Genomic DNA, 22,238 nt, shown 5'->3' with positions numbered 1-22,238 from the left:
GCCACAACAGCAGCACCAGACCTGGACCACACATGTCCCAGCTGTGAACAGATTCTCAGCTATTTTTTATAGCCAACATCCACCGAGCAATACACAGCTGTGTAAAACAGATGAAGGGATGCCTGGATGGCCATCATAGGGTAGAGCACAGCTGACAAACCAAGGCGAGCGCCTATGAAGACACAGGCTGAAGATGCAAGAGATGAGAAGAAAGACTGCAATGGCAACCTTGGAGCAAAGTCTCCTCCCTCCACTGCTTCCAACAGCAACGACAAGGAAGTGAGAGTGCACAAAAAGCAAGACTTTGTTGGGCCACCACCACGGGTAGGTACTCAATCCCCAAAACTACATACCCAGTGGGATGTGTGATGTTCAAGCCACCACCAAGACGCTCAGTACCTGTACCAGCCATTCTCATTCAGAGGTCCACCTTCATGCTCACACCACTGATCTTTCTAAGAAAGTAACTTGGAGAACTAGACGCTTGGAAGGCTGCTGCCTTGGCCAGAAAAGAAACTGAAGGTGGTCCTTGCTGCAGATTTTAGCACCTGGATTTACATGGGATGCCAGCAGCAAGGAAGCGAACTGGTGGTAATGAAGATGCTGCATGGCCTGGTGAAGCCATAGATAGCTTGACAGCTGTGGGACAACCTACATAAAAAAAAACAACATTCACATAAGTGGTTGTACTGACAGCCCCTCTCATGTTGGGTGCAAAGATGAAGCAAAGAGGTCCTCCTCCTTCACTGATTTAGTTAACGTAGCACCACAGGCCTATTATTCTGCTTTACAGGAGCCCAAACCAATGATTGGTGTCGGTTTGAGTGAAAACTGAAGCAAGGCAATCAAAGAAAAACTTGCTTTCACAGGTGGGTTTCCTATGGTGTTCCCACCAGACTTCACTAAGGTGGGTTGAGTGCTTCAACCAACCTCAGCCAAAGGCTGCTGTCCTCCCCAGAAAAGGATGGAGCAGCAGAAAAAGCACAGTAATTCCTCAGCAGCCCCTGACTGCTTGCACAGCTCCATGCAGCTCGCTGTCTAAATTGACTCATCCAGCTGCAAACTGAGCTGCAAGCACAGTTACAAGTTGCTCTTCCGACCTGGCTGCAGAGAGACATAGGTACCAAAACACCACCATGGGTTTCCCATGAACATCTGCAGAAGTGCTCTTAGGTAAAAGCTGCATCTTAAACAACTCCTGAACTCTGTGGGTATGGGGATAATCTAGAAAGCTCAACCCAAATTAGTTTCTGAAGTGGAAGGAGAGGAATAGCGTTAAGAGCTTCCACAGACATGGGTCTGAGGACCACATTGCACACACAAGTCCTGATGGGCAAAACCATACCCAGAAATTGGCAAGAAGCTGATCACAGAAAGCAAAATCCTGCTCTAACCAAAAGGCTGACTGGTCCTGCTACAGCAGTGCCGCAATTGTGCTGCTTAGGTATTGGAAGGGTGCCCTGAGGTCTCCCCAGAAACCTTCTCTTCTCCAGGCATAGTCGGCCCAGCTCCCTCACCTCCTCCTCACACATCATGTGCTCCAGCCCCTGACCATCCTGGTGGCTCTCCGCTGGACTCGCTCAAGTTTATCAAGTTCTTCTTGTCCTGGAGAGCCCCAAACTACATACAGTTGCTCAGCTGTGGTCTAATGAAGAATAATTGCTTCCCTTGATCTACTGGCTATAGGCCTGGTGCTACAGCCCAGGATGCTACCAGCCCCCCTTGCCACCAATGCATGCTGCTCACCTGCATTCAGCGCAAAGTTCCCCAGAACTCCTGGGTCCTCAGCAGAACTGTTACCCAGCCAGCCATTGCCCAGAGAGGGTTCGTCAATCCTGACCGCTACATCTGGCCTTGCTGAGCTTCAGGAGGTTCTTTCCAGCCTGTCCTCACTCCTCTGGGCCCCTCTGAACATCAGCCGTGCCCTCAAGCAAAGCAGCTGGTCTGCAGATGAGGGCGACTTCTGTCTGCTCCGCAGTTTATTGATAAGGATATGGAACAGGATAGGTCCCAGGATGGGCCTGGGAGGAGCTTCCCTTGCAGCTAACCATTAGGTTGGGTATCAACCATTAACTACCACCCTCTGAACTTGATGATCCAGTTTTTCACCCACCTAGTAGTGTCCCTGTCTAGACTTTAATGTCCCAATTTGAACACAAGGATGCCATGGAAGATACATCCAAAACCTAGGCAGAGTCAAGGTGGATGCTCTCATCATCCAGGTAGTAGTCATACCATCACAGATGGCAATTGTATTGGTCTGGCCATTCCCAACCACCTTTGTGTCATCCCTGTCCACAGAAATGGCTTCCAAGCAGACTTGCTCCATGATCAAGGTTAACGCTGACCAACCTTTAACTCAGGGAATTCAGGGCTGTGGGCAGGTTGCTTTTCCCTTAGCTGCCACCCTTGCAGATGCCACCATACCCCTGCTAATGCCACCCTCAATGTGGCACTCCCTTGAGTAGCCTCTTCCTTCCCAACCCCATCATTTCTTGCCTACAACCTCACTTGCTTTCCATTTAAAAAAATCTGGTGAGCACAGCCAAAGCCTGCACCTCTGCAAGAATGAAGCTGAAGACCAAAAGAGACATCAGGAGACTAAAATGAGCACTAGTTTGTCACAACTTGAGACAACTGGCAAGACTATACAAAGCCCATCTCTCCAAAGTGGCAAGGTTGTACATCGTCTGTACCAGAGACGCTCACTACATCTTCCACGTCCTCTTCCTTCCACAAGGAGACAAAACCATGGTGGGGCTGATGCAACCATAACTTTAGCAATATTCTTTTCTCTTTTGTTGGTGGACAAACATCTGACGCAAAATCCTTGCTCAAGACAGTGTGTTTTAAGTGCTTTCACTACGTTTCCCTTTCCTCCAGCTTCTGTTGGGAGGCTAAGCAGGATCAAGACTCTGTACCCAAATCCCAGTCCTGTTTGTACTATAAGATGTACTTAAGTCAATATACTTAGCTTTCTGGGACCATTTATTTTACGAAAAGCAACCCAGCCTTCCCCTAAAATTAAAAATGTCTGTAGCTCAGGTTCTGAAGTTGCCCCTAAAGTCACTTTAACTAAACCAAACCAAGAGCCCTTCAATTCTGGATGGCACCAGTCAAGCAGGTGTTTAATGTGGTCTAAACAATGCACCAAAAATGAATTCAAATCAGTGCTAAGTGTCTTCACACTCATGCAGATGATGAAATTGTTGCAAATATGTCAAGATATCCTCATGCCACACCATTTGCTTGGCAGGAGCTGCCTGTGCACACTTCACCCCACCATGTGCCCTTAATATTGTGACTTCCAGGGTTTTGCCACATTTAGCAACAGCAGTACCGCTGCACAGGAGTACTGTATCCAGCTCTGGAGTCCTCAGTACAGGAAAGACATGGACCTGTTGGAGTGGGTCCAGAGGAGGACGCGAAGATGATCTGAGGGATGGAATGCCTCTCCTATGAGGAAATGCTGGGAGAGCTGGGGGTGTTCAGCAGGCTTCCAGTACTTAGAGGGGGCTTACAAGAAAGATGGGGACAGACTTTTTAGCAGGGTCTGTAGCGACAGGACAAAGGAGAATGGTTTTAAACTGAAGGCGCGGAGATTCAGACTAGATATAAGGAAGACATTTTTTATGATGAGTGTGGTGAGACTCATCATATGGGCACTGGTTGCCCAGGGAGGTGGTTGATGCCCCATCCCTGGAAACATTCAAGGCCAGGCTGGACGGGGCTCTGAGCAACCTGGTCTAGTTGAAGATGTCCCTGCCCGTGGCAGGGGGGGTGGACTAGATGGCCTTCAAAGGTCCCTTCCAACCCAAATCATTCGATGATTCTGTGACTTGCATTAGGCTAAGATGTAACAAAAATGCTACATGCATTACGCTAAATGTAAACAAAATGGTTATTCCACCATAATTGTCAATCTGAATGCTTAATCCTGAAACAGGAGGCCTTGTAACATGTTAAGTCTACCCTGAGAGACAAGAAACATCAACAGTCTTCTTACTGCAATGGGAAGAGATCTCCCCACAAAGCCCAGGTCTCTGTGGCTCTTCAAGGGAGCCTGAGGCTCTAGCCCACAAATCTTGATTTTCACATCCTGGAGCTATTCCAGAACAACCTCATGCACCAACAAGCCTGGTGCTTGTAGCAGAACAGGCTCCAGAAAAACATGTTGAGCTCTTGCAGCTCCAGCCCATGTTGCAGCTGCACCCTCCTCACCATATACATCAAGAGCCGCAGGGTGCTCACAGCCTGACAGTGACTCCTGAGCCCTACGCTGGCCTGACCAAGGAAATTAAGGCAGCTTAATACGGGGAAAAACCCATCAAATTGAAATGCCACAAGATGAGTGCACCTTCCAGTTCCAATTCTCCTGCACCAACCACCACATCACCTGCCCAAACGCAGCCGGGACCCAGGACTCCGGGCTAATCCCCTGTCTGACTAATGGGATCTTGTACAAACCTAATTATGCTGGAGCCAGATTCCAAAACTGATTGCCAAATGTCTTTTATGACAATTGCTAAGACAGATGCCTGGGCGAGGTTTTCAACATGCTACTGAGATACAGCAGCTGCTGCTAAAAGCTCCCAACATTTGCTGTCCAGTGGTGGCACTGCTTCATCTCAGCACACACAGGGCATGTGTACTGTAAGGCTGATCGGCTCCCGTGCTTGCAATGCTTACATTTCCCTGGCACGATGCTGATACAAACCTCAGCGGGCACAAAAAAGAGTGGTGAGCCTCAAAACTGCAGAGAGCAGCAGGAGCAACAACATGAACCCTGGTGCCTGAAATGCCACTAGCTGCTTCTGTACTGCAGTGAAGTGTGAGAAGGAGCAGCATACCTGGAGGAGGGGCACATCTGGACCTGCCTCTCATCTCCCACCTCTCTCAGAGCCAGTGGTGTTTGCAAAAGGCAGCTTTGCTTTTTTTTTTTTTTTTTTTTTTTCCAATGGGAGCTCTCTCCTGGCATGTACCTTCTCTCAGCTGGGGTGGAGGACACTTGGAAGGTGATTTGCCATTAATACCCTGAACTGTGGATTGCAAAGGCTCCAGTATAGACACAAGTTTGCTTCTGGTAGCATGGAGCATGGGAACCTCTGGCAGAACAGCAAACTTCTAAGAAATTATAAAAAGAATAAATGAAGCATTCCCGCATACCCGCCCCGCCCCCCCCCCCCCCCCCGAATAGGAAGTGGCACATTTCACAGTGGCTTGGAGACCAGCATTGCTTTTATTTTTAAAATAAGGGAAAGTGACTTGACTGAAATAGCACAGCTCGATGGCAAAGCCAGGAATAGAAATGAAATCCCAGCACCTAATCCTCTGTTCTAATCACTGGCCTGCAAGGCTTCATACTCTTAATTACAGCCACTGCTTCTAATAAAAGTTAAAAGATGGTTTTCTTTGCAGTTATGTAAACTGTATTTTGGGTCTGATGATCTACGTAAGCACTTGGCTGCATTAGACAAATATCCGTCTAATCCGAGTCCTGTTTTGCAGCAGGCAGCAGAGAATTCAAGAGAAGGATATTAAAAAGAAACAGGACTGAGCGCTTTGTCCCTGATTTCATCTTAGAGCTTAGAGCAAGAAATTCAAGATATGAACATTTTTCTCTAAAATATTTGCGAATGGTATGAGGAAGTGGAGCTAAATCTTGAGATGCTGATAGCTTTGTATTGGAAAGGCATTTTCCACTCACAGTCGTCTCCCAATATCCACATACTTTTTCAAGTGGTTCACCACCCAACAGCTTGGCTCACATCATTATTGCTGTGACCACAGTAAGTGCGCAGAACCAGAGCAGGGTGAGCGAAACCAAATTAGTGAAGAGGCCCATGACACTTGTTAAGCCCAGAAGACATGTTTCTGAACAGCCTCATGATAAAGGTCACATCTGGTGCAAAACTCACTCAGACAGGTGGGGCAAGACCCAATGTGGCCAGCACCTGAGCGCCTGTGGTGCTGGCAGGGGGGGGAAAGGAAACTGAAGCCAAAGGAAGTTGAGTGAGACGTTCTCCCATCCAGGGGGAATCAAATAATCCAGACAAAGTGGGGATACTGAGAGATCGCAACTGAAGAAGGAGTATGCCTGCAAAGACAACCATCATGCTCCGGCTGTTCAAGGGCACTGCTGCTCCCTGCTGGGCAATGCCCCATCCCTGAAAACAGTCAAGGTCAGGTTGGACAGGGCTCCAAGCAGCCTGACCTAGTTGAAGATGTCCCTGCTCACTGCAGGGGCAGCTGGACCAGATGACCTTTGAAGGTTCCTTCCAACCCAAACCATTCAATGATTTTAAGCTTCTACGAACTTCTCTAGACTGATGGCCAGAGGATCCAACATCAGCCATGAAGCCCACCCTGAAGTGGTTCAGTACTTGAGCTTCTCATAACAAGGTGAGCAGAAGCATCCGTGAAACCATCAAATCTTCTCTCGATACTTAAGAGAAGGCAGCAATTGTTGGCAACCTATAGTAGGTGATCACAAGAGGTCACTCACCCAATATCCATATGGATACCCAGCAGCAGAAACACAGGCCAACCCAACTGACTTCCATGATCCTCATGATCTGCTTAGAGGAGCTACAAGAAATGTAAAGGCATGAATAGAACAGAGTATTTCTGTTGGAAGGGACCTACAATGATCATCTAGCCCAACCGAGTTGCTCTTTGACCAGCTATGCTCACTAGAAGAAAAACATAGCAATGCCAAGCATCAGCAGATGAGAATCTGACTTGGAGAGAAGGAGTGCTGGGCTTTTGTCATGATATGGGTGGGAATGACCCCGGCTAAGTTAATAACAGGGATAAAACAAGACAAAAAGACATTGGAAAACTGAATTTGGGAGCTTGGCTCTGTGTGCAGCCTCTGTGCAATGCACAATCTGCTTGCAGCATGTGAAAGCGATGGAGGAAGACGCATGGCCTTGGAAAGTGATTTCCTGCGGAGCTCTTGCCTTTAATTACAGTCTGAAAACCCATTCCCACCATGCTGCAGATGAAGCTGTCTGTCTCCCCCAGCCCCAATGGTTCCAATTAGCATCCTCCCCACCATCACGCCTTACAAGGTTTGTGAAATTTGGGATCTCATGCAACCAACAGAAGAGCATGAAGCTGGGGAGCTGCTCGGTAATCATTAAACCCAAAACCTTCAGAGCAACCCAGCTGTGATGGATTCAGCTGTTTGAAATGGACTGCCTGAAGGCTGTTGGGTGGAAAAAGGAGACTGAGCCCCAGCCCTGCTCACCTGGGTGCTGGAATATCCCATGTCCTGAGGACATGAATCCTTATATTAGGCAAGGTGTGTCCAATAGAAGGCGAAAATGGGAAGTGAGAGGACACAGGAGAGCAAAGCAAACATGCACTGCAACTATTAGCAAAACCATATGGACCTTTGGCACTCCACCATGGAGGCTAAAGCAGCAGCAGTTTGGAGCAGGTCTATGTAAAAGCCCTTGAGGTGGCCCTGGAAGTCCGTGCCATGGTCTGCTGCTGCACCCCTGGCAACAGGTCAGGGCTGTGGTCAAAGTGGCATCTATTGAAGGTCACCGCCTCGGATCTTGCTGGGTTTGTTTGGTAAGGTGGAATCTCACATCTGCTGAAAAATAACCGAGTGACTATCTCTGCAAGGCTTATGGGGAGGAGGGAAGAAAGAAATGAGCATGGTGACGGAAACAGCAGGGGTGTGGCTGTTCTGCTACGGGCAGCAAATAAGAGGGGAAAAAAAAAGTCTCAAATTCAGTAATACCTACAATTTCCTCAAACGTTCCCTTCCCCCAGGCCAGCAGCATCCCTGTAGCAGTGAGCAGGACTCTTCTGAGCCTGCTCTGAGGGCAGGCAGAGCCTGTGCTGGATTTTCTGCCCACCAGAGCCGAGGGGGGGGGGCCTTAGTCCCCTGACCTCCTGCTCTGCCTGCTGGCTGTATGCACAAATGCTTGCACAGAACACCCTGCGGATAAAACACCAGGAAGAAAAGGATTTGCAGTGGTACGCTGTGGTCTGGGTATGGGACGATGTCCCCGCAGTGCTGGAGACTGGCAGGGTAGAGGGCTTCTGGACAATCCTCCTTGCCCTTCTGTGATGGGAGGGACGATGCAGCTACTTAGGGCTCATCTAGATCAGTGTAAACACAGACTATCTGATGTGGTAACAGCAGCCAGTGAGCAGACTCCAGGCTTCAACAAATTCCTCCTACTTTTTGTTCCTGTAGTGGAACAAAAAATCAAATCTTCAGATGATTTGGGTTGGAAGGGTCCTTCAATGATCATCTAGTTTTTTTGTCCCCACAGGCAGGGACGTCTCCCACTAGCCCAGGCTGCTCCCAGCCCCGTCCAACCTGGCCTTGAACACTGCCAGGGATGGAGCATCCACAGCTGCTCTGCAATCTGTGCCAATGCCTCACCACCCTCATCATAAGAAATTTCTTCCTTGTGTCCCGTATAAACCCACCCTTTTTCAGTTTAAAACCGTTGCCCCATGTCCTGGTAAAAAAGCCTGTCCCCACCTTCCTACAGCCCCTGTAGGCACCGAGTGGCCGCAGCCAGGTCTCCCCGCAGCCTCCTCTGCTCCGGGCTGAGCCCCCCCAGCTCTCCCAGCCTTTCTCCGCAGCAGAGGGCTTCCAGCCCTTGGACCTTCACCTAGAAGAAGCTCCTGACTCCATGCCTTCACTCCAAGAGTCAGTCAGGCACATATATCAGAAAGGAGCAGGTTAGTAACAGCCATCAAGAACCTGGCACATTCTTTGGAAAACTCTTCCCATGGTTAATTATTGCAGCATTAAATATTGACCAAGCTTTATGGACTTAACCCATAAAAATATTGTTTCAGCCATGGGTGGCCCTGTTCCAGCCTTAGGATACTGGCAGACCAAGACACCCATTTCTAGATGAACACACAATAGAGGCATGAAGGACACCAAATGCTGTTTCAGAATGAGTCCTTCCATGGCATGCATGGAGAAGTCTGTACTTTCACAGGTCACTTTGGCTGCTTGCAGGGTGTTTTCTAGACCTTGGGAGTGGTCGCTCAGGAAGCAGAAACATTCAGTCCTCTGGTGCCAGTAGATGGAGAAGGCAACAAGGAACAGAACTTAATTATTGCCAATTTCAGAAATGCCAAAACAGCACTCCTAGAGCTTTATGGGTTTTGAATGTATCCTCCACACCCTTCCCCTGTGAGAAGCCCTCAGCACTTGGGTTCATCAGCTGGAAGGGGACAAGTGGCACCCTAGTTGTCCACTCCAGCAGTGACGGTCACATCCCTCCTCTGCCCGAGCTGCCTGTGCCAATGCATCAAAATAACCCTTCTGTAACCTCAAGGCAGAACAGTTAATCAAGTTGTGGTGTTTAAGAGATGGCAACCCAGAAGAAAGCCCATCCTACAAATCCTGCCTGAACCTGCACTGAAGCCAGGCCCATGCATGACCTTGCAGCCTGTGCAACCACTGGCAACTTTCTGTCCTGGGTAGAGTACTCCTAAGTTGAGAAGAAGCACTTGCTCTTGGCACAGGGATGCAGGCAACTTGTGCTTCCCATGATGTAGCTGGTCTGTTGGCATGATGTTGACCCATCTGCAGGAGAAGTGCTCCTCAACACACAAACCCTGAGATGCAAAGGAACATGCACAATGTAGCCAGCACCCACAAAATCTTCACACTAGGCATGGAGATGTCATTCAGCTGGGAAAATCCAGCCCTTGGGTGAAGAAATGCTCTGAATTCCATGCATTATGCTACTGCTGGAGGCAAGATGTTGGGAAGGAAGGTTTTGGGGATCAAGTAGCCCTGCTGCACCGTTTTCTGAAGTAACTCCACATCCTTCCTCAGTTTCTCTTCATAGTGGAGGCTTGTTTTGGAGGAGGGCTGAGTATTCCTGCTGGGACCTGGAAAATCCCCATGCAGCAGATGCTGCAGAGACTTATTTCATTGATCCACCGGCACTCCAAACCCGAGCACGGCAGGTTTTCCCCACAGCCTTTGGAAAAGTACATAAATTCAGAGAATCGCAAACAAAATTGTGGTTTTGTTCACTCAAGGCACGGAGAAACAGCTTTCCAGACACTCAAAACACACATTTTCTAGGTTTGAGCCATCTTTTATACCACAAAGCTGCTTTTTTGGGCTCTTGCAATTAGAAAATGGCTGCTGCCTGCATCAGGGAGAATACTTTGTGTTTTAAAGCCGTGCATTTACCTGCAGCTGCTCTGCTCTGCCCAAGACACCTGACAGGACCTATTACCATCACACATTGACCCCAGACAGCTCCGGTGCATCTCAGGGATTGGCTTGTAAGAGAATACCCCTCAGCTATTTCAGCTCAGCTACACTTAATCCAGGAAGATTTAAGTGCTGCATTTTGTCTTCTCCAATATCATGATGCCTTCAGAATCACGGGAAGACCTGCAAGAAAAGTTCAAGTCTTGAGAAATAACTCAGGCACAATTTCACAGCAGATGGGACTTCGGTACAGACCCCCTGTTCTCAAAGAGTCCTGGGTGGTGGTCCAAGGAAAGCTCTTCTGATGGTCAGAGAAGATCCACCTGCTTGTCCTTCAAGCCTCCCCTTGTCACTCCTCCCTGGTGAAGCAGGAGTTAGAGATGCTGCCCACTGGCAGCACAGCTGAGTCCTCCGTGGATGACAGCATGAGCTCCAAGAAGGAGGTCCCCTCTGCCCCTCCAAAGCCTTCTCCAAGGATTTTGAGCAATAGGAAGACTCTGCACGGACCAATAACCATAGACACTTTCAGACAGCGTAGAAAGTCCCAGTGACACAGAACCCAGCTGAAGTGCTGGCTGCAGCCCGCCCCGAGATTTCACAGCTGTCATGTTATGCTTTGTAGAAAAGTTACCATTTTAAGACAAGCAAGGCAAAGTCTAGGGCGAGCCACCATAAGCAAGAAATCCCTGCTGGGAAGGGCTCTACCTTTGCTGACCACCAAGATAAACCTGTTACTGAGATCCCGAAGATGAGCAGACACTAGCTCACTGAACTGAGACAACACAGCATTGCTTCCTACCGCAGTCTCCAGAGCCAGATCCAGCTGCTAATTATAGCTACGCACAAATCCCATCTCACTACAGCAGTGCCAAGCAAGTCCAGCGAGATCCAAGTGCTCGGCAATAGCACATTCCCTGTGGATGCAAGGGCTGACGGCATCCCCAACCTGCATGTGTGATGGATCCATCCCCAACTTGGTCCACAGCTGCACCGAGGACATGAGGAATGGACTCAGAGCAGCCTCCACCATCTCCCACCAAACCAGATGCTCTGGTTCCTAAATCCTTCAATCACCACAGAGTGTGGGGCACCTCTGAGTGCAAACTCCAACAATATTAGTTGCTCAAAACTTGCCCACTTCCCCTGACCTCCCTTTTAAGACCAGACAAGTTCAGGAGGGAAACGCTTAGCCAGAAACCTTGCTGAAATGACTCTAAGAATACTGTGAAACATGAAGCAGGAGGTTCAACCAGATAATCTACAGAGTTCCCTTCCAGCTGTGGTTCTTCAATGAGAAACAAAACCAAGAACTGGAAAAACAACTTTTTACATTGTCCTACCAAGGAGACTTCAGCCATGTCTCTGACTGAAGGTGATTACTCAGCCTGCTCTCCACCCACCCTGTTTACTAGATCCACCACCTCCCCAGCCTCACAAATAATCCCCTTCTGTTTCCTTCTCTTGATGCAAATGAAGTATTTCCAGTTGTCATCTCCAACACATCACACGATGCCTGGATCCATCCTCATCTTGGGGTTGTTAGAGTTGAGGATTAGAAACACCAACTGTCCCATGCAGAGGTGACCGCAAATAATTGCTTCCCCCATGGATATTGTACATATCGGCCCCATCCCAGGGTGCCTCCTTGGCTGCCCATGGACAGCAAGGCTCAGATGCAACCCTGGGTGCTGAGAGATCAGTGATCCCAGGAGCTATCTACCAACACCCTGGAGCCCTGCAAGTGCTCAAACAATGCCCAGCAGGTCTGGCCTTGCCAAAATCAGCCCTTGAAGGCCATCCCATCCCTGGATTGCGCCATCCCTGGAAACACTCAAGATCAGGGTGGATGGGGCTCTGAGCAACCTGACCTAGTTGAAGATGTCCCTGCTCCTTGCAGGGGTGGTCGACTAGATGATCTTTGAAGATCTTTTCCAACCCAAACAATTCGATGTTTCTATGACCCCTACAACAAGGGGCTGCAGCAATGCTCTTCATTGAGGAAGACTGAAATAGAGCAGTTTGACTCTCACCTCCCACAGCCAGCAATTATACACCCACCAGGTCAAGGCCAGCACTTTGGTGGGCAGACAGCCATACGGCATCAGAGATGTCACCGAAAGCAGGGCTGGAGGTGTCTTGAAAGATCATGTAAACTCAAGATCTGGCTCACTATCAGTCACCACTTCACATCTGCTTGCCCAGGGCATCCATGGGTGTATATACTTCAATGCTTGCAAGCAAAAGATGAAGGGAAAATAAAAAAAGCTTCATCCACAGGGTCACTGAGAGCTGGCAACTGTCTGACCTTTGCCAAGTGGCTTCCTATTCATGCTTTAGGTACAATGAGGCATGGTACTCACTGCCTCCTGCAGAAGTTTTCATGTCTTCAGATACTTTAAGCCCCACAAGAAACACGTGGTTTGTCTGCCTGTAACATTCCTTGCCTGAAGCAGCTTTCCTAAGTTTTAAGACTTGGGCAGCTACAGAACAAGTATATTTTATAGAAATATGTGTTTTTTCAGCTTGTGCCTGGAAGTTGCTTGGGGTCAGAAACCAACACTAAAATGCAGAGATACCCTGAATGCTGAGAAGCTCAAGGCACAAACGCCTGAACCAGCTCTGCCCTTTGCAGCTGCTATCACCACAATCAAAAATCAATTTTTAATTTGCACAGCTCATGTTCGGCTTATCTGTCCTGGGCCTGAGAGCATCAGCCACTTTTGCAGATGAAATCTCTGCATCCCTGGAAGCTTTCCTGCAGATCAGCGTAAGCAAGCCCTCCTTCTTCATCTGCACTTCGCTACAGAAATCAGAGCCAGATAAAACCCCCTCTGGTCATCCAGCTACAGGGCAAACACCCCACCATGGCATCCCACATCCCCGGCAGCTGTTTCCAGCAGCGTACAAGGCCTTCATGCCTGCCTGTACTTTACCCACTTCCACACCCATTCCACATGGATCTAACCATTTGCTGGTGTTACACTGGTGCTTCTACAGCTTCCCATCTGCCCCATTCCTGCTGGAAATGTCACGCCATGCCAACCACATTCAACCACATCTCCCCTTTCAACCCACAGCATCTCCCCTTCCTTGCAAAGGCTGCAGCAAAGACCATCCCACTTCTGGTGGGAATAAAGTTGTTTTTGCAGGCAGACTTCCCTTGTGGCAAGAGCTGTGAGGCTGCGTGGCATCGACAGACCATGCTGCAGCATCCTCAGCCCCTCCAAGGGTTCCTTAATGTTCAGAAATCTCTCCCTTAATGGGTCACAGTGACCTTGACGTGTCAGCAAAGCTTCCCAGGCTTTCCAGAATGCCCAGCCCAGTTGCTCAGGAGGCCAGGTCAGCATAGGAATGTGATTTTTTCCAGCCAGGACATGGAGGTCAAGAGACTTTAGTGTGCTTCCAGTGAAGCAGGATGCTGCCATGGTTTGGCTGAGCTGAAGGGACAGGATCATTTTGTCACCCCAGGGAGGCAGGTAGAAACTGTCCAGCGAACAGGAATATCTGCTCCCTCTAGTGGCATCTGTTTTTTTAAAATTTTTGATTTATTTTTAAAGCTAGGAGACCTGGTATGCACTCTGCTGGTCCCCAGCAAGGCCAAGACTACAAATTGCTGGGGCTGAAAGGACACACAACCCTCCAGCAGCAAGAAGCAAAGCCTCCCCATGGCTGGCCTGCTCTTCTCCACCAGCAGGAGGTCTCGATGGGTTAAGCCTTTCTATTTGAGAGCCCAGGTGCGGTCCTTTCTCTTCCCACACTACTAAGCAGCTTTGCATCCCCAAGCATTGGAAAAGAAAAGAGAACATGTGGGTGGAGGACACGAAGGATTAGTGACCTGCAGTGTCCACACTAGCTTCTGTGGTCCAGCATGCAAATGCTATGGGGAATGGACCTTCACCCAGGGAGCCACTGATCCCCCACCTGTTTGGGCAGCAAAGTCCAGGGAGATCAAAACCCATTCACCTGATCCCCCTCAACCTTTCACAGTGCTTCAGGAACAAGCTCCTGCTTCACCAACCAGCTCCTGGGCTGCACCCCGAGCGGCGTGGCCGGCAGGGCGAGGGAGGGGATTCTGCCCCTCTGCTCCGCTCTGGGGAGACCCCCCGCAGCACTGCGCCCAGCTCGGGGGTCCCCAGCACAAGCCAGGCAGGGACCTGCTGGAGCGGGGCCGGGGGAGGGACACGGAGCTGGTCCAAGGGCTGGAAGCCCTCTGCTGCGGAGAAAGGCTGCGAGAGCTGGGGGGGCTCAGCCCGGAGCAGAGGAGGCTGCGGGGAGACCTGGCTGCGGCCACTCAGTGCCTACAGGGGCTGTAGGAAGGTGGGGACGGGCTTTTTAGCAGGGCCTGGGGCAACAGGACTGGGGGGCGGCTTTGAACTGAAAGGGGGAGATGTAGGGTGGACACAAGGAAGAAATTTGCAATGCTACCACCCGTGGGGGCACTGTGTACCATGACTTTCACCGACCTCCAGGTTCCTCTTGGAGCTGCTATGAAGTCTGGAGAAGACAGTGATGGGGAGTTTAAAAACAGACATAGAACACCAGATTCCCATGGGCAACTGGGACCAGTTCAGCCCAAGGGCTGGGAGCTGCGAGCAGCTTGTTTACCAGCCATGAGCTGAGTTGTTGGCTGTGTCCAGCAGGGAGAGGTGAAAGTCCATTCCAGGTGCTTGCTGTGTGAAATATGGAGCTGCAGGAGTAAGTACTTGAGAAAGAGAGCTGCTGAGCCCAGCCTGCTGCAGCACAGAGCGCTCCCCAGAGGGCAGCATGTTATGAAACAGCAACTGCAATCCTAGAAACAAAACCCAATGATTCTGCTCTGCACCCCCCAAAACAGGCTCCAATAGTGATTGCTCCTGTTCCTTGTGCCCAGGATGACTTCCCCTGCCCATCCAAATGCAGGTATGGGAGATGGGATCCCTTCACGCAAGGGCAAGTGCTGGGAAACCCTCTGGGTATGATGCAGACAGCACCTCATTTATTTCTCTTGATGCCTGGCATTATCTACGCAGCCTTCAAGAAGGGCACATGCCAGGACAGGGCACATACCTGAAGACAACAAGCCACTTGTAGCTTAGCAGCATCAAGCTGGATGAAGGAGAAACTGGACAACCCAGAGGGTGGTGGGAAGGTGAATGTGGGTGGGATGGAGGTATAGAGGGAGCAGTGAAGCAGAGTTACAGATGTGGACAAGGGAAGTGTTTGGTGCTGGGAGGGAGGAGATGGGAGAGAGAGAGAACTCTGCTTGCACATGGGCCAGCCACCATGACCCTGGGAAAAAGAACAACTGGTTTCAGCACAACTCCAAAGACTGCCTGGAGTCCCTTGGTCTTTACCCTGAAACTCTTCAGGAAAGGTGTTATTGTGCCATACCTGTGCAATGCCCAGCACAAAGGGGTGGGAGAAATATATTCCCCATTCCAGCTACGGTCAGACAAAGCAGGACGCAGGGTGGGCAGCAGGGTCCTGGCTATTCTGGATGTTGGTAGTTTCATTTGACAAAGCACTCCCACTCCAGAGCGAATCTGTATTCCCCACAGCTGAGGATTTACATGTTTCTGGGTGTAGCCTGCACAAGCGGTCTCTGACGGACGTTAGTTGAGGCCACAAGCTAGAAGTAGGGGGTGATGGGCAGAGTACAGTAGGCTGCTGCCTGTAGCAGGTCACAGAATCATCAGATGGTTTGGGTTGGAACAGACCTTTGAAGGTCATCTTGTCTAACACCTCTGCCATGAGCACGGACACCTTACACCACACCAGGCTGCTCAGAGCCCTGTCCAACCAGGCCTTCAATATTTCCAGGGATGGGGCATCAATCACCTCTCTGGGCAACCTGTGCCAGTGCCTCACCACCCTCAGCATAACAAATTTCTTCCTTACATCTCATCTCCTTCTACTCTCTTTTAGTTTAAAACCATTACCCCTTGTCCTATCAAAGGTCAGGGCTTGGTATTTTTGGGGATGTCCAAGCAAAGACTGGATTAAATAGCTAGCAGCACATACCCGGAACAGCCCCAGCTGGACCTGGCCACCATGGGCAGCCGTGTTTCCTGCAGTGAATGCCAGTCAGCTCACCCAGCACCCCTGTGACTGAACACCGAAACTATCTCCCTCTCCAAACACCACCTGCCTTGCAAGGGAAGATGCCATCCCCACACTCAGCATTTTTATCAGGGAATCTTCCAAGAGCTCGGGGAGATCAAGCCTACCCTCACAGGCTAGACGCACGGAGGCAAGGCTGCGTCTGAGGTCCCACATGAAAGCACTTGCTGAGCTGGGAGTTCCTGTTCCCATCCTGCACGGCCATGAGATCACCCAGCCACAGTTTCTGTGTGCCAGCTGTAAGGAAGCAGAACTAGTTGCGAGCAGAAATCACGCTGCTGATTGCTCGCCAGTGACACTGTTGGGCTATTAACATTGTAAGAGTCATTGTTTAATAGAATACAAATATATTAAGTAATGAACTGCCTGATCTGAAGCTTGCAAGCCATAAAAGCATGAAATAAAGCACATGGAGCAGCAATGCAGATGCTTCAGTATGTTGTCCGTATGCAGCTGGAACTTAGAAACTGGACAATAACTTACTGTACAGTTTGAAGCGTCTCCTTTACAAAAGAAGTCATCTCTGCTAGGAGCTCCATAGACCAGTGGGACAACCCATGGCTGCAGCATGAATCATGCTGCTTTGTTAGGAAGATCTTATCCAGGGAAATGATTTAAAACCACACCACTCTATAAAACCATGTAATTCAGAGGAAAAGAAATTATTTCTCTAATGTACCTTTCTGGAGGAAACACCTAAGTTGCCCCTAAGAAGGAGAAACACCTTTCACAGATGCTTTTACCTCTTCCTCCTGTAAGTGATTATTTTATGGAGGAGCAAACCCACTCTCCAAGACTTGGTGCAGTGACCCATGAGCAATCTAGCTAGAGAAGCCATCCACAAACTACATCTGCGCAAGAGAGAGAAAGAGCTGCAGGACCAGGACTCTGCTCTTCCACAGCACTGGGAGGCTACCAGGGTATCTGAACTCACAATTTAATTGCACCAACCCATCACCGAGCTCAGTCACACGCGCCTGTGATGTGACAGCAGAGACAGCCTTGTTTTTTTTACCTTTCCGTTTCTTCTTTCACTACGGCATACTGGGTTGACTGACGGCTTGATCTCTGCTCCTGCACCTTCTCGCTGCCCTCCAGTTCCTGCTCCAGGGAGGAGCTGGTGCTGCCCTCCCTGCTGACATTGCTGCTCCTTCCGGGGCTGTTCTCTGTGGAAGCCCTTGGTGACTCCGTGTTCTGCTTCAGGGTCTGCAGCTTGGCCAGAGGGATGATATCGCAGTTCTGTGGCCGGTGCCACACTGTCCTCTGTGTGGTGGCATTGTAGTAGTAGAAACGGGAGGTGTTGGGGTCAAAGAGCTCCCACCACTGGTTTTCATTTGTGCGTTTGATCCGCACCCCAGCAGGGGGGTCCCATACACACTCCCCCGTGATGAGGTTGGCGTACATGCGCTCCCGAGTTCGAGGCTCGATGATTTCCACCCATTCCAGCCTGAAGGAGAACAAACAGAGACAGAGAGATATTTCAACTAGATGACCTTTGAAGGTCCCTCCCAACCCAAACCATTCTCTGATTCTATGAGCCAATGCTTGCAGCGAGTGCTCAGCAGCATTTCAGGAGGCAAGATGGAGAAGAAGAGCAGCTTGGGTGAGGACAGCAACTCTTTCCTCCGGCCTCATTGATGCCGAGTCCTGCAGCATTATTTACACTAAAGAGAGTATTTGCAAAGGGCTGCAAACCAATTCCTAGTTTTCAGCTCCTGAGGGAATTCAGCAAGTCTGTAAGCCAGCTAAAACACATGCCCAGGTTACAGCACCCCAGCACTCGCTCCGGCTCGCAGCTTCCACCCCGAACCCTCTGTGTTTTACAGTTGGAACTCTTTGGGACACAGACCCGGTGGCCGCAGCATATTCAGCACGACGTCGGCAGTACAGGGCAGGGGGAAGATGAGAGACTGGATGGACCGAGCCCAGCCAGAGGCACCAACCTGGTGATGAACTTACTTTTTCTGCAAGACCACCCCGCAGCTCTGTGCTGCCACCCAGACAACCAAGCCTGGCAGCATATGCCCATGCAAGACTTGAAGACGATGGCTTTGACCCCCTTCAGCCCAGCTGGAGTAGCGCTGCTCCCCGGCACGAAGCCCGGTGTGCCGGCACTGGGCTCCCACGCGGCTCTGCCAACACCCCTTTCCTCTGTCTTGATTTCAACACCTGGCAAAGGCGCCAGCTCTCCAGCGTGTGCGTCCCACCCCCAGCACATTCCCTAAACCACCCACCCCGACACACCTCGAGTCAGTGATAACCACAGGCTGCATCAACACCGAAACCCAGTGGTGGGAGGGATGAAGCCAGCGAGGACCGAACAGACCTGACCATGACCTTGGCTCCGTGTGGAGGAGTAGAACAGAATAGAATAGAGTGGAATGGAATGGAAAGGGGAGAGAAGAGATGAGAAGAGAAGAGAAGAGAAGAGAAGAGAAGAGAAGAGAAGAGAAGAGAAGAGAAGAGAAGAGAAGAGGAAGAGAAGAGGAAGAGAAGAGGAAGAGAAGAGGAAGAGAAGAGACGAGACTATTTTCAGTGGGAAGGGACCTACAACAATCACCTAGTCCAACTGCCTGACCAATTTAGTGCTGACCAAAACCTAAAGCACGTTATTAAGGGCATTGTCCAAATATCTCTTGAACACTGACAGGATTGGAGCATTGACCACCTCTCTAGAAAGCCTGTTCCAGGGTTTGACCACCCTCTCGCTAGAGAAATGCTTCCTAATGTCCAGCCTAAACTACCCCTGGTGCAGCTTTGAGCCATTCCCACACATCCTATCACTGGATACCAGGGCAAAGAGATCAGCCACATACTGCTTGGTGCCCTCTGTGCACCCTTATTAAATTAGGATTTGGTCTCACGTTGGCCTCTGCAAAGAATATGGAGCTCATCACTAAAATATGGAGCAGAAAATGGTTGATCTTTCTTCCCATCACCCCATCCCCTGCTGAGCTAAGGGCCAGGCACCATCAGCCCAACGTGGTGACCCAGCTGACTCAGAAACACAGCGAAGGGGGTTACTGAAATCATAAAGCAGTAAACGAAGCTTAGAAATGCAAAAGAGGATTAAAAGAAGTTGTAATCCCAAAGAACAGACAATTTAACCCATTTTTCAGATTACCCCAAACACTGCAGATGTCACCTTTTGCTAATTCAGGGAATACCAGAGGCTTTTGGGCAGCCACATCTTATTCAAATTATTCATTTTTTGTGTGGGTTTATGTAAAAAGAGACAAGGGATGTTTGTATTAACTAAAATTTCTTACTTGGAATTTGTCCTCATCTGCATTTGCAAGTCTGTTAAGAAAGGTATAGAAATAGATAAGGAAAAACAAAAGGCCCCCAGTAGTGCTAAGTGAAGCTTATCAAACTAGGTGGCATTGAAAACTGACACATTTAGTGAGTCAGACAAGTGACTGATCAAATCTCGCAGCCTTTTACTGGGAGCCGGTCCCCTGCGGGGTTTTCAGAAATGCTCAATTTGCTCAAGCACTTGCAAGAAGGAAAGTCCTCGTGGGGGCACTTACCTGTCCCCCGGCAGCCGGAGGCACTGGCAGCCTGGCCCCAAGCCCCCTGGCTGGTCCAGCTCATCTTCCAATGCGATTTAAACCGCAGGATTGAAAAAAAGGAGCGGGCTTTTCAGGTGCCAGAAGTTCCCAGCTTTGAACAAACATATCTAAATGATGAAAACGCCTCCACCTCTTCTTGGCAGAGAGAGAAAAAGGTGCAGTTAAGCCTTTCCTTGCAGAACAGAGACTAAAAGCACTCGGAGATGTGTAAATCCTATACCAGGCCTCGTCTCATTCTGCAAAACTCAGACCTAAAGAGCAGCCTTAATGCAGCATGACAGTACAGCTGGAGGCCAACTCAAGCTTTGCAGAGTTAATTATTTTCTCCAGGTTTCCACTGAAGGCTTTAATTTGGCTCTGAGCATGATGCACCGACCCAGCATTTTCCACTGAAATGATTCTGGCCCTAGACCGATGTCAGCACTCAGCTCCCAGTTCTAATTCTTCTCTTTAAAATCCCCTCCACAGGGTTAAGAGCAGCTGCTCCAGCAGGGTTTTGGATCTTCCTACCAAGAATATATTAAGCTATCTGATCAGGGAGGAATAAAAAGTCCTTCATCCAGGGCTCTTCTAGGGTGAAATGATAGCTCAAGAGCTCCACAGTTATCACAGGGAAGTAAAAATAGACTGGACTGGACTGGGCTAGGACAGGGTAGGGTAGGACAGGATGGGATAGAATAAAAACAGCCCCATTGAGCCTGAAGAAGATGAAGGTCTATTTGGACCCAACAGAAGCGGATCATCATGGGCTGTAAACCAGCCAAGGCCTGCAGCACCTCAAAAGAAAAAGTTAGTATGTTAAGAAAACATAGGACCTTTTGTCCTAGAGCCCTTAATTTCCTCTTGGTTTTCAGTGTGAATTATCAGCTTAATAACGTTGGGCAGTGTCTGGGCTACAGGTTCTCTCTCTCTGCATCATTATTTTCCCTGTTGTTGGAGAAGAAGGAATTTAGTGTTCACATTTCTCCTCCCTCCCCAGTCTTTTAATTTACTGGGGTAATTCATCAACTCAAGCAGCTCAATACGCCACACCTTTGCAAAGCAGAGGATCAATAGCCAAGGGCCAACCTCTGCAGCCCTGCACTAGAAGCAGAAAGGGAGAACAAAAATCTTCGATCAGATAAACAAATCCAAGATTCTTCTGCCTGAAAGTCAAACAAAACCCACGTGTCTGGAGCAGCTGGACCTGTGGCACAGGCAGGGAAGCTGATGTACTCATGATAGCAAATCTGGAAACAAAACCTCACGGGACTAGGAGACAGGGCTCTAACAAAGGCATGTCTTATTCCAGACCCTGTCTTAAATTTTGCAAAAAACTCCCATGTTGCATTTCGCCCCTCAGAAATGCAAACTCCAGGGCTAAAATTCCTGAGAATTTGCCCAAAGTAAGAGTCCACACACCATACTTCTCAGGTATGACACAACAGGACAGCAGTGGGGATTACAGGGAGATGGGCAATGTGCATAGCTATGGCACAGCTAATCTGGGTACCACATGCAGTCTTGACCCAGAATTACCATCGTTATTTACTGCACCAGCCAAAAAACCTCCTTGAGGAATAGCAGAGGAGTCTGCACAAGCTCTGGTAGCCAAACAGCCTCAGACCTATCTCACTGTAGCACTGTGCAGTGCAGTAATCTGAATTTAAAGAGCCCGTTGAGTATGGTCCATGACAGTGCAGACCTTATTGCCGTGGGGTTAAAGGGATTTATAACTGATGCAGAAGAGTGGAAGGTGCTCAGGGAGCCCCAGACTCACAGTGCTGCCTAGAAAACCTCTGCCTCATTGTAAAGGAAACACTCCAAAAAAGTCCAGAGACTCACCAAAACTCCATTTTCCCCCTGCACTGTCCCAAAAAAGAGCCCACTTGAGGCTTGGATTAGATTTCTGAAAATGCAAAGCCAGTTGAAATGAACCCTAGGCTTAGTTTAACTTTGTAACTTTATTCAAAAGGCCATGAGAATCAACTGAACTGCAAGTTTATTTTGCTATTTAAGAAGAGGATTGTCATCCTGTGCTTCCCTGGGAAGGAGACTCGGTCCTACAGCAATGATGCTATGTTTTCCTTCCTCCACCCCAGAGCAGTACAGGATTGGAGATGTGGTGACAAATCCCAAAGAGAACAAATACCTGCCTCACCTCACTGCTGTAGAAACCAGGCAAGGACATCCCACTGTTTGGGTCCTCTGACTCATCTTTGTCAGGTGTTTCCACTACGTGCCCCATCAGTTTAATGGTTGCGACACTAGTTGCTGCGTATTTAATGCCCAGCAATGCTGCCTCCTTCAAAACTTTTTTTTTTTTTTTTTTGTGTGTGTGTGTGTGCTGTATGTTGAGAATGTCGAAG

At 49.3% G+C, this 22,238-nt stretch overlaps 1 protein-coding gene across 4 annotated transcripts in view; it reads right to left on the bottom strand.

Annotated features, from left to right (window-relative positions):
* Positions 1–22,238, bottom strand: part of ARHGAP39 (Rho GTPase activating protein 39) — a 148,597-nt gene that overhangs the window by 46,631 nt on the left and 79,728 nt on the right. For all 4 annotated transcript variants that reach the window (XM_055799281.1, XM_027778317.2, XM_027778319.2 and 1 more), the window contains exon 2: positions 17,334–17,765. In XM_055799281.1, the coding sequence (XP_055655256.1) occupies positions 17,334–17,765 (432 nt within the window). The remainder of the gene's footprint in view (positions 1–17,333; positions 17,766–22,238) is intronic.

The sequence above is a fragment of the Falco peregrinus genome, chromosome 3 (genome assembly GCF_023634155.1).
Source record: "Falco peregrinus isolate bFalPer1 chromosome 3, bFalPer1.pri, whole genome shotgun sequence".
Lineage (NCBI taxonomy): Eukaryota > Metazoa > Chordata > Aves > Falconiformes > Falconidae > Falco > Falco peregrinus.
The sequence above is the reverse complement of the archived record's forward strand: the minus strand, read 5'-3'. Positions and strand labels throughout refer to the sequence as shown.